Source organism: Sturnus vulgaris, chromosome 3 (genome assembly GCF_052056855.1).
Source record: "Sturnus vulgaris isolate bStuVul1 chromosome 3, bStuVul1.hap1, whole genome shotgun sequence".
Lineage (NCBI taxonomy): Eukaryota > Metazoa > Chordata > Aves > Passeriformes > Sturnidae > Sturnus > Sturnus vulgaris.
Window position 1 is genome coordinate 71,527,680 of NC_142245.1, and position 12,458 is coordinate 71,540,137.

The 12,458-nt window shown below is 44.3% G+C and overlaps 1 protein-coding gene across 4 annotated transcripts; it reads right to left on the bottom strand.

Moving 5' to 3' along the window:
* Window positions 1–5,651: 5,651 nt before the first annotated feature.
* MTRES1 (mitochondrial transcription rescue factor 1) lies at window positions 5,652–10,573 on the bottom strand. Of its 4 annotated transcripts, none has more exons than XM_088161944.1 (4): window positions 10,408–10,573; window positions 8,034–8,466; window positions 7,136–7,208; window positions 5,652–6,106 (listed from the first exon to the last, which is right to left on the bottom strand). In XM_088161944.1, exons 2-4 carry the CDS (start codon window positions 8,456–8,458, stop codon window positions 5,930–5,932), a joined length of 675 nt encoding a protein of 224 aa, XP_088018070.1. In that variant the 5' UTR covers window positions 8,459–8,466; window positions 10,408–10,573; the 3' UTR covers window positions 5,652–5,929. The 4 variants fall into 4 exon arrangements, with proteins under 4 accessions (XP_088018070.1, XP_014743391.2, XP_088018071.1 ...); XM_014887905.2 differs by lacking the exon at window positions 10,408–10,573 and adding an exon at window positions 9,943–10,067; XM_088161945.1 differs by lacking the exon at window positions 10,408–10,573 and adding an exon at window positions 9,148–9,431.
* Between the last annotated feature and the right edge of the window lie 1,885 nt (window positions 10,574–12,458).

Sequence of the window (12,458 nt, forward strand, 5' to 3'; positions counted from 1 at the left end):
GCCTGTGATATGAGCAGACCACTTGCTTTCTCCATTTCCTGGTCTTTTCCATCATGGGACTGTGGTCCCCACTGAGCATTTTTCTTTGATTAACAATTCAGAAGGAAGAACTTTGATTCTCATGGGAAAGGAAGAATTCTAATAGAAGAGAAATAAAGCTGTTGTTTTCCCACTTCTCCCTTTTCTTACTCACACCCAAAGACGAAATTGAATAGAAAAAATTTTAGCTGTGTTTTTAGCTGTGCTTCCCTTAATTTCCGTTTTAACATTTAGTGGAACTGACTTCCCACTAATAAAATGGGTGAAATCACTACATGTCAAATCACACTAAAATTGATCTTAATAGAAGGAAACAAGTTATTACTGGATATTGGAGGAAGATCAGCTAATTAGTATCTATACACACAGAACACACACACACACAAATGTCAAGTAATCACTCCCAATTTCCTTCAGAAATTTCATTATAGCAGAGCAACTGTTTGTCCTTGTTTCCAGAGGCATTTTGTAGTCTTGTGTGTTAGTGCTCACTTCTCTGGAAGGCAAAATATTCCTTTAATCATTACACTTTCGGGAATGTCCCGGTTTGGTTAGCTCATATGGTGGTGTGTTAGCGAGGTCTACAAATGTTTCCTGTGAGAAGAAAATCCTAAGGTAACTGTCGGCAGTGGGAATGAGTCACTTCTTAGGATTGCATCCTACATTTGAAATCTGACCCATTGTATGAAACCAAGAGTTTGGTATTATGTCATATAATGTCCCTTGCTCCCGATCTCTCCTTGTTCCAGGAGTTCAAACAAGAGGGTCTCCCTCCCTGTAGTGTTCGTATGCAGAAGCACTGGAAACCCATGAATTGTAGCTACAGTAATGCTCAGATGTTCATGGCTCATTCGCATCCCTTTGCATTCCTTTCCCTTCCATGCTGAGCACTGTAATTTGGTAGGTGCTGAAGGCAGACTGTCCTGTTCTGACATGTCATTGCAGGAAAAAAACAACCAACCCCAAGGAACAAAACAACAAAAAAACCAAACCAACCAACCAACAAAACCCCAAACCCAACTTCCCACCAGAACCACTTAGATGCTTTTCTGTTCTAAGAAAAAAAGAATTGCATATTATGTGTGGCCAGAGGGGTCAGGGAATACACCCTGCCTCTCTCTGTCAGTCTGTAGGCAGCAGAACTCAGAACCTATTCAAGAGTGGCAGGGTATGCCTGCTTTAGTTGACCAGGCTCTCTTCTGCCAGACCCAAGTCCAACTCCTGTGGGAGCAATTCCCAGCTATTCTTTCACAGGGCTCTCTATCCCTTTCCCTGCTCAATAATGCAGGCTGGCCTATGTGCAGCAGATTCTGCAGCTGTGTAGCACTGCTCCTGCAGCAGGTGAGACACACAAAGCTGCCAGGTAATGCTGCAGGCTGTGCCAGGGACAAGGGGATCCTCCACCCACAGTCTGACAGTGCCTGCCTCTTATGGGACCAGGCAAAGTCATTGGATCAGATCTTCCATCTGTGCAAGAGCAAGCAGGCTGGACATTCCAGGTCCATACCTTGACTCCAACATGAAGTTGGGTTTGCCCAACTAATTAATGATTAATGCATGATTAATGATTAATGCACAGGTGGCTTGGACAGCACAGTCATCTGGAGAGCCTCCTGTGAACCTGTCAGTCATTTCTCAAGCTGTCCAAGCCTCCCCTTTCCACCTTCTCAGCAGTATCTCCATGAAGAAGCCCTTTCATATAGTTCCTCCACCACAGAGTGGTTGATTCCCAGATCAGTTTATGTGTGCTTTACATACCCCCTGAAAGTCCAGCAAAAACTGTGGATGTGACATGCCTGTTCCTACACCTCCCAAAACACATGCTGCCCCTGCTTACCCTTCTTTGGGTCACAGTTTTAACTCACATGATGTTTAAAGGCTGCAGAAACAAGTGCAACCTGTTCAGCAGTGTCTGACCCCAATAAAAAGGTCTGATCAATAGAGAAGCTTATCCAGGACAGATCAATGTAGCCAAGCAGAACCACTGCTCACGTTCCCGCTGTCATAGTTTTCCTCTGAGATCACCCTGCCTTGTGACTGAAGCATTCTATTTTGAAGCACATGGGTACAGTTCCCTTTCCAACTGTTTCAATCCCGAAGCCGCAGAGGGCTTTCTCACGGATCACAAGACTCCTCAAGAAGTCTGCTTTTCTTTTCCTTAGCTTGTACCACTGGTGGGTTAATACTTAAAAATTATGAAAGTCTGTTTCTACCTTCCACTGTCAGTGAGAACCTGGTTTTATTGGCTATCATAGAATCACAGAATGACTTGAGCTGGACAGGACCTCTAAAGATACCTAGTTCCAACACCCTGCCATGGGCAGGGACACCTTCCACCAAACCAAGCTGCTAAAAACTCCATCCAATCTGGCCTTGAAGACTTACAGGGATGGGGGATCCCCAATTTCTTTGGACAACTTGTTTCAATGTGTTACCAACTTCACCATTACAAAAAGTTAATAAAAAATTATCCCTATATCCAATGTAAATCTATCCTCTTTCAGTTTAAAACCAGTGTCCCTTGTCCTGTCACTACAGGCTCTAGTGAAAAGTCTGTGTCATCATTAGGAACAGGCTAGGTCTTGATTGCTTGTGCTCTTGTCTACTTTAGTTTCCAAAAGGCTCTTCCAGAAGTCAAAAATTTAACTATTGGTGAAATACTGTATTTATATTCTGTCCAATTCAAGAAATTACCTTGCTAAGTGGTGTTTCTTATGTTAATTGTTCTCAGGGATGCAACTTCTCTGCTCATCTTGGATACCAGGAAGGTGTTGATGTTTTCCCTTCAGAAAGTTAATTTCTTCACATCCATATCTTAGGTATTCCCAAGGCCCAGAGCATTCCTGGCATTTTTTGAGTGGGGTCTTTCTCTGGTCCTGCATGCTCTGGTGTAAGCTACTACTGCTGAAGACGACAGGTGGTGTGTACATGCTGACAAGCATTTGACAGGTTGCTGACCAGCAGCTGGAGCTCACTGACATATTACAACACACTTGTTTCTCTTAGCACCCCTGGAGATTATGGCAGCCACTTAGAATAGCAAGAATAAGTGGAACTGGGAAACAGAAGATGCATCTCATTTATTTCCATAGCAGCTAGTGCAAGCTTCAACAGAGTGGTGACAGCAATGCCCACAATGAAAGTACAGCCTGCTGTCTTCCTCCAGGTGCTGCTCTGCAGAGTCCCTTCACTTCTGCACCAAAATCCCCTTAAGAGGACACTCCAGGATTGTGTCCTCTTAAGAACCATTTTTTTTTAAAGGTCACAGTATTTGTAAATCAATCAGGAAAAAAACCCAAACCAAGCAAAACAAAATGAAAAACCAAAACCCAACCAAACTAAAACCAAACCAAACCAAACCAGAAAACAAACGAAAATACCAAACCAACAAAACAAAAACAGCACACATTTTAGCTATGCCTGAAGAAAGCAAGAAATTATTTTAAATCCTTCACTCAGCAGCCATCACTTTGAAGCTATGGAGAGGTACACCCTGCTTTAACAGCTATTGAGTAGCTCTTGGCATGAAAGAAAAAGTGTCCCGGAATATGCTCCTGGTGCCTCTTCAGAGCTATCTTTGTCCTTCTGGGCTCCCCAGACTAGGTTGGGAGCAGACTCAGACTAGATGAACCATAGCTACCTGCTCCTACTGGCCATCTTTCCTGCAGACACACACCTGTGTGTGGCTGTCTAAACATATATGAACAATAAAAAAATCCGCATGCTTCACAGTTCATCCAAAAAGTTGTGTTGGAGGAAGCACATGTTTAACATCACCAATGAAAGTTGTTATTGCTGAGATGCCTCTCCTAAGTGACAGTATTTTCCTGAATTAATACAGACATGAGCTTCTCACCCCCGTATGGTCTGACCTTTACGTAGCTCCTTACAACACCTAAGTATTAAATATCCACTTAAATGCCACAATGAAATGAATACATGACAATCTGAGATTTCATCTTCCTCTGCATGGTTAGTTAAACAGTAATAATCTGCAATATGACACAGAGCTCCTCACTGATCTGTCTTCTCCATGAGAGCAGAGTATCACTGCCATGATTTATTCATATCTTCCTAACACACCTGGTGAGAAGACTGGCCTGGCTGAACAGAGAGGTTTGGCTGGAACTCAGGAAAAAAAGAGTTTATGACCTCTGGAAGAAGTGGTAGGCAACTCAGGAGGACTGCAGGAATATTCTGAGGTTATGCAGAGAGAAAAGTGGAAGAAACTGGAACTTAATCTGGCTGCTGCCATAAAATATATTTTAAAATGTTTCTATAAATATATTAGCAACAAAAGGTTGGCTAAGAAGAATCTGCATCATTTATTGGATGGGTGCGGGAGAAAATGTACTGACAAAGAAGGTTGAGGTACTTAATGCCTTCTTTGCTTCAGTCTCTAATAGTAAGAACAGTTGTTCTGCAGGTACTCAGACCCCTAGGCTGGACAACAGGGAGAAGAATGTAGCCCCCATAAATCCAAGGGGAAATGGTCCTGCTGTGTCCATTTAGACACAAGTCTATGGTGCTGAATGGCATCCACCCAACTATACTCACAGAGCTTGTGGAAAAGCTCACTGAGCCACTTTCTATCATTTACCCCCAGTCCTGCCTCACCACAGAGGCTCCAGGACACTGGAAGTCAGCCAGTGCGATGCCCATTTACAAGAAGGGTTGGAAGGAGGATCTGGGAAACTCCAGACCTGTCAGCCTGACCTCAGTGCTGGGGAAGCTCATGGAGCAGATAATCTTGCGTGTATCGTATGGCATGTGCAGCACAACCAGGGGACTGGGCCCAGCCAACACAGCTTTGTGAAAGGAAGGTCCTGCTTGACCAACCTGATCTCCATCTGTGATAAAGTGACTTCCTTAATGAATGAGGGAAAGGCTGTTGATGTTGTCTACTGGACTTTTATAAAGCCTCTAACAACATTTCCCCAGCATTCTCCGTGAGAGACTGGCTGCTTATGGCTTGGGCAGGTGCACTGTTCACTGGATAAAAACCTGTCCGTGTGGCTAGGCCCAGAGAGTGATGAGGAATGGGGATGATCTCTTCTCACAGACAACAAGTGATTTGACAAGAGGAAATAGCCTCAAGTTGCAACAGGTGAGTTTTAGATTGGACATTAGGAAAGATTTCTTCACTGAAAGGATTGTCTAGCATTGGAAGGGGCTGCCCAGGGAAGTGGTGGAGCGACCATCCGTGGAGGTATTTAAATGGCATACAGATGTAGCACTTACAGACATGACTTAGTGATAGGCTTGGCAGTGCTGGGTTAATAGCTGGATTCAATGATCTTGTCTTTTCAACATGAACTATTCTGATTCTATCATTCTCTGTCACCATGAAGTTTTCCTGCCTAGAAATATGTCACTACAATCAGTATCCTGCTGTATTCTTGGTATAGCAGCAGTATATGTAAGCATGGAGTTGGTACTTTTAACCTTTAATTAAGATTAAATAATGAAAAAGGAAGCAATTTTACATAATTGAGGGCTTTAGCTCTAACTATTTCATTAATACAGAGATAAAACAAAGAAAACCATTCTGCTTGACATGATGTCAGCTTTAATGTAACCTTTCTGATTAACAAAATTAGACAGCAATTAAATAGTGATCAAATCGGTCTTTATTGGTTCATTATTTATAAGAAAGTTCCTGGAAATATAAGTGTTGGATCTTTTAGCTTACAGTACCACAAAACAAAGCTAACAAAGCAAAAAGTGACAGGCTTTATTGCATGATTATTGATGTATGCAGCAGAGCAAGATAACATTCTGACACAAGCCCTTAAAAAAGGGTACTGTAATTTTGTTCAACCAAAATTCATATTTAACAAAAAAATATGTTTTTCTGCAAAAATCTTATGCTGCCCCATGCAACCCCTTTTTACTTAAGTACATCCTGTTTGGGCACTTTCAAGTTTTTCCAACGCCTCAAAATGACTTTGTATTTTTCACTTTCAGTTTTGTCAGATAATTTTTTTAAGACTACCCGCATAACTACAGCAGCTCCTGTTTCTTTATCTTCACCTATTATGAGATCCAGTGTGTCACCAAGTTTCACCTGGAAACAGAAAGAGAAGATGAGTGATTATAAACATTCCCTGGGGAAAACAAATCCCTTGCAATCTTCCTCTCTTTCCACTTAATATTCTTATCTCACAGGAGAGGAGGAAGGCAGCCAATACCAGACCTATTATAGATCCTCCAGCTATGAACTTCTAGGAAACCCGTGGCAATATGCAATTACGTGTCTCATGACCTTCCCTGCCAAGAGCTTCACCCTCCACGTTATACAACCAACACCTAACTCTGTGAAAAAGATTTCATGTATGCCTTTTTTTCCCTGAAGTGTGCTTCCCACCAATCTTTTTCTATCAACACAGACACAAAACAGCAAAATGCAAAGTTCTTCCTTGTGCCTTTAAAACAGTTTAAAGCATTTCAAAGAACAAAGTGCTCAGCAACTGCCTGTGCTCCTCTCAAAGGTCACAGAAGCAGTACACCTCTCATAAACCAGCCTTAACTCTATGGGATCAGGAACCAAAACTTCTCAGCACATTGCTCTTTGATGACAGTAGCCACCACCGAGGATCACCCTCACATAAAGAAAGAGTTGGGAGAAGTACGTGTCTAGTGCCCCTTCTGGTTCCCTCCTAACTGTGGTCCTGTGTGCTCAATTACAGGTACAACAACCTTCCCTCAGCTACCCCAGTTTCAATCCCTCTCTATCATCAAACTTTCTCTTTTTCTTTAATCATGTGCCTGCTTCACCAAGATCTCAGATTTAATCATTCCTACTCCATCAACCTCCATACTGATAACATCACTTCCTTCAGCAACTTAAAATGTTCTGTCCTTGGTACTTTCTCCTGATTTTCAGCCTTGGATCTGGCTCTCCAACCACACAAGTTTCCTGTCTGCCTAAGGGAATAAAGTTTTACCCAGGGAACCACGGTCACACCATACCCCCCAGGTGGAAGTGGTGTTAGCAATGCTGTGCATTCACCTTTGCAGTGATCTAGAGGGATAAGATCATGCCTTAGCTATTTTCCTGTACCGTATTAAAAAAACAAATTTAAAAAAGTCTTACAGTTCTACTTTTCTTCCATAGTTTTTCTCCATTCAGCCTGAGTTCATTATTGTAGAATGCATCTTCTACTTTACTGAAGAAAAACAAGGTTTTATTGCAGTTACAATGTGCAGCAAACCAAATGCAATTGTTTCTTTGCAGAAACACAACACCACCATTGATGGGCAAGGCACATTTCTACAACTCTAATTTGTGTGTAAAGGACACCTTCACTTAAAGGTCAGGACAGACCTGAACTGTAAGTAAAGGAAAGGGCTTTCACAGATATTAAATGAAATAATAGCATATAGTTGCTCTGTGCCAGAACAGCTGTTTCTAGAGATGTCTCCTGAATATTCAATTAATAATGTCCCCTTTCCTGCACCAGCCAGTTTAATAATTTGTTAGTAATAAAGTTATACTAGTATTCTGTTCTAAAAACATAGTGATATCAGACTTTTGCAGGCTGCATTAGATCAAACGCTGTGATACAGATTTACAGACTGCACATTTACCTGGTGGACTTGTGAAGCTTATACTTACCATTCCCTATTTCTCCATTCATTAAATAGTGCATTATTTTACTCCCTCAATCTCAAATTAGACCTTTTCGTATTACACAGTACAGTATTTTGCATTTTTTAAATTTTAAATTAATAGTAAGTGATACAAAATGCCTCCTCAGCAGTCTTAGAAATACTGCAGACAGGGAAAAGCAAAATTAGGCTGTTTCAAGGGAGGCAGGGTAAAATAAATAGAAACATCCATACATCCAAAACATATATTTAGATAGTCAAAATAGCTACACCAAAAAAACCCCCACAAATACTGAGTTATTTCAGCAATAAAAGGTTATCAAAAGTCAAATTTTAAATGCATGACATCTTTCTCACTAGCAGGTTGTTTCTTTAGTACTTACTTTCTTGCCATGTCTAGACCAGCTTTCAATATCACATCATATCGAAGAGACTGCACTACTTTTTCAAGATCCTTGTAATCTTTTATTACATCGGGGTCATTTTCAAATTCATCTTCCAAATTACTTTCATTTTCATCCTCTTCTTCCTCCTCTTCTTGTACGCTTTGTCTGCTCTTTTTAGAGCTTTTGCTGCTTTTGTTCCGCAGAGAAAGTACTGAGATATACTCTGGAGAGAGTCTTAGTGCACTGAGTCTGACTGGGGAAAAACTGAAACATCTTCTGTAGTTTACTGTGCTTGCTTGACAGCTACAAAATAAGCTTCTCCTCCAAGTGGGATACAGTTTATTTGAGGGAAATTTCTCCCACAGTCCAAACCAGACATTTAGTTTTCTGAAAGTGCTGATGGGGAGTCTGAAGCCAGTCATAGCATAACCTAAAACAAAACAAACATTCATATGTAAAAATGAGCAACTGCTTTGAGGGATTGGAAGGATTTTCCCACATATGGCATAACAGTTACTAGGAAAAGGTGAGTATCCAGTTCCCTATACAGCGATGCATCACCTGGAAGCAAAAGGCTTTATGTGGTTTTATGATCCGACTTTCTCATATGCTGGCCAACACTACAAAGAGCTAAGACATCAGATGAGAAACAAATGCAGAAAAGCCCAGCAGAATACTCCGTTTGTAATTCCTTTTTTGGTGTTCAACATTAACTGTCCAAACACATTTGTGGCAATTTCCTCCCTACATCTGAAATACAATGCACAAAATACACAGAAACGCCGCTATCTGTGTCATAAAAAGCACAGGGAGATCTCTATTTATCATGACTCATTGTCAATACAAGCAAGTTGCTGAACACTGCAAGCAAGCAAATCCAGAAAAGCCGAAAGCTGCTTAACCTCAGTTTCTGCTTGGACCAGAACACTCCTGCGTGGCAAAACGCTGCACAACGTCCCCCCCTGTTTCTCCAAATGGGAACTGGCGCCGTGGCAGTGCTCGGGAGAAAGAGCAGGGCTCTGTGTACGGCAACAGGAGTGACACCACGAGTGACACCGGCAACAGCAGGATCGTATGAAAGCTCCCCGGTGCTGCTGCTCCTCTCTCTAACCTGGGACAAGTAGATGGAAATATCCCAGAACATCCCAGATGTCTTTCGACGCTCTCAGAAACTGATTTACAGTCTGTACTAGCTGGGTGCTGCGCTGGCTTTTACTGTGCTCTTAGATCCATGGAAACACGTGTTTCCTGATGAGATTAGCGTTTGGTTTCCCCGCACGCAAGTGACCCCTGCCGAAATATGAAATGAGGAGGTATTTGTGGCTGAGAAAAAAGCCCTGATCAATGACGGCAATTACCGGCCAAATAAAAATAACCACACCTCCCCTGTTTTTTTTCTTGTATCTAAATATGTGAATTTAAAATATGTGACATATTGTTTAAATTGTAGGACGGTACAGCGATCACAGAAGACACAGGGCTCTTCTCAGCTCGGGGGCAAACTCCAACAGTTATTTGAACGTGCAAACAAATATCATTGCTTCTTTTTAGCGCTCGACCTTCGTTTGTTCCACACTGGCCAGCGGGCACAGGCGGGCCAGGAAGGCCGTGGGCCCGCCCCGCACAGCAAGCGCGCCCTCCCCGCCTGGCTGGAGCCCTCGGGCGGGCACGGCCTGGCCCGGCACCCGCGCCCCGGCCCGGCCCTGACCCCGACCCGCCGGAGGGGCGCTCGGCGGCGGCGGCGGCACCGGGCGGGGCCCGCCTTCCTTGGCGGCTGCCCCAGGAGGCCGCACGGGCCCATTTGCTGCCCGCCCGCCGCCGCGGCCCAGCTCCGCCACCTCGGAGCCGCGGCGCGCCCGGCCCGGCCCGGCCCCGCCGGAGGAGCGGCCCCGGGGCGCGGCGTTACCTGAGTGCCGCGGGCGCCTCGGGCCCGGGCCGCGCTGCCGTCCCCGCGCCGCCGCTCGCCCGCCGGAGGCGGAGCCGGAGCCGGAGCCGCCGCAGCACCGGCTCGGCGCCCTCTGCCGGGACCAGGGCTCGGCGGACCCGGTCCGCTCCCCGCGGCGGGACGGGCAGGGCTCGGCTCGTTCTCCGCCCCGTGCCCGCCCGTCCGGCAGCCGAGGAGCCTCTCGCAGAATCACAGAACGGGCAAGGTTGGAAGGCGCCGCAGTGGGTCATCTGGTCCAACCTCCCTGCTCAAGCAGGGCAGTCCTACAGCACATGGCACACGACATGTGTCCAGACAGTTGCTGAGTGTCTCCAATGAAGCAGACTCCATATGCTCTCTGGCAGCCTATTCCAGTGCTCGGTTACCCGAGCAGTAAAGGTTTCACGTTCCGGTGAAATTTCCTGCGCATCATTTTCTGCCTGTTACCTCGTGTCCTAAGGGTTGGCACCACCGAGACAAGCCTGGCTCCATCCTCTTGGCATCATCCCTCTAGATGCTTGGGGCTGCCTCTCCCCTTCTGCACACTGTGCCCGCCCGTTTGGGAGCAGGGAGCTGGAGGGAGCTGGGAGAGGCGGGAGGGCAGCAGGTATCCTGCCCATCCCTCCTTAGCGAACCGGGAGGTTCCACGGGAGGAGCCCTCTGTGCTGAGACCAACCTCTGCCCTGTCCTCTGCTGGAAGACTAGTCCAGCCGCCCATGGTCTCCTGCCCCACCGAGATATGCTGGAGCTGCTGCCCATTATAATTTTCCTGGCTTTCTAGGGAAGTCTTTTCTGTGTTTTCAGCACCCTCATGCTCTGACCACATGCCCAAACTAGAAAAACATGAAAATCTCTCACTGGGGAAATTATTCTAGCAGATGTGCAGGATTTCCAACCACAGATTGATTTGAAGGACTTGGCCATGACAACCTAATCCAAACCCCTCTGTGGCCTCCATTTCCCCTTATCTTTCCTACTTCCCTTCACATTACATGTCCCTCTTTTACTCTGCATCTCCATTACTGCTGGTAATTCATAATTCCTTCTCTTTGAAGCTCAGAAACTAGGAGAGGTGCATCCCCTCTTCTGCCTTCTCCCAGATTTCTCTATGCTGTGCACCAATCTCCTGGTGCTTCTGAATGCTCCATTTTCTCAGCATTTGAGGAATCCTCTGCATCCATACAGAACAGGCACAGAATGCAAACAGATTGGTAGCATCTTGCCATGATGTAAGCGTCTGAACAAGGTTCAGGGTAATTTTGGCAGATGGAAAAGCCCCTCAACTTTACAGTTCTGCTTTAAAATTCTGGCCATCTCACCTGACAGAACAGTCATCCCTTGGACAAATATTGGCAAATCTGAAAAGTGATATAACTGCAGAACTACTGCTGAACAGCAACTGTGCAGTTAGCATGGGCATTATAAGTGTTTGCTTAATTTTACACCTGTATAAACTTTGTCATAAAATGTTTGAATGGGAGGTTTTTATGTCAGGGATATTTGATAATGGAGCAATTCACAGGCAAAATTATTTCCCTTCTTTAGAAACTTCACTGGGAAGAAATCTCTGAACACCTTTGTGTCTTTATGTATTTTGAATGTTCCAGGTTCTGAGATTCTAACCAATTTCAGTTGAGAATATAGCCTCTAACTCTTCTACCACTTTCCCCTTATATATCATAAAATATACAAACATGCATACATATGCACCGAAGGGAAAAAAAGGTCACTAAGAGTAACTTTCTTGCATTCATAGTGGCACGTAGTGAGTCAGAACAGAAAAGAATGTCAAGACCAGTGAGGATTCCCTGAGCAGAAATGCTACCTCCTCCAAGGAGGGAAAAAACCCACAGCCAAAACCCAACAAAAACCACCTCAAGCCTATCTTTCCATACATCTGATTCTCTTCAAATCTTTTGGAATTTTATTTGTCTCATGTAGGATTAAAATCACTATCTAACATTGCTAAGAGTGAAGTTAACTTACTCTTAGTAAACAAAAATGTCAGTATTAATGCCTTTCTGTGTTATTCATCCTTATTACCCCATATTGAACAGCAAGGTAAAGAGTGTGCCTGAAATCAGCCCATCTTTTATATTTTAAAATATGGTGATATAGTGGCATCTTGCAGAAGCAGAAATTAATCAGATGCAGAGGAAATGTGACTTGGTTGTCATGAGCATGCATCACAAATCTGATTTATCTCATCATTTCGCAACCCCAAACAGGGACATCAACCTCTGTCACACTTGCTCAGTTTCCTTGTGCAGCTATGAGGGCAACTGTTCCAGTTGTACTAGTTGGAAGGTACATCGTGTTGTTATTACATCTCAGTCATGAAAGCAGACGCTTACCAAGTTTTTTGGGGATTTTCCTCCCTCCTCCAGGATTCATTCATCCCTGGACTGTAGGAGAACTTCAATGTCTCCCAGGTCTTCTTGTTGTCAGATTCCCCCCATGCCACAGAGTGGAAGGGCAATGAAAACCCTTGGACAAGA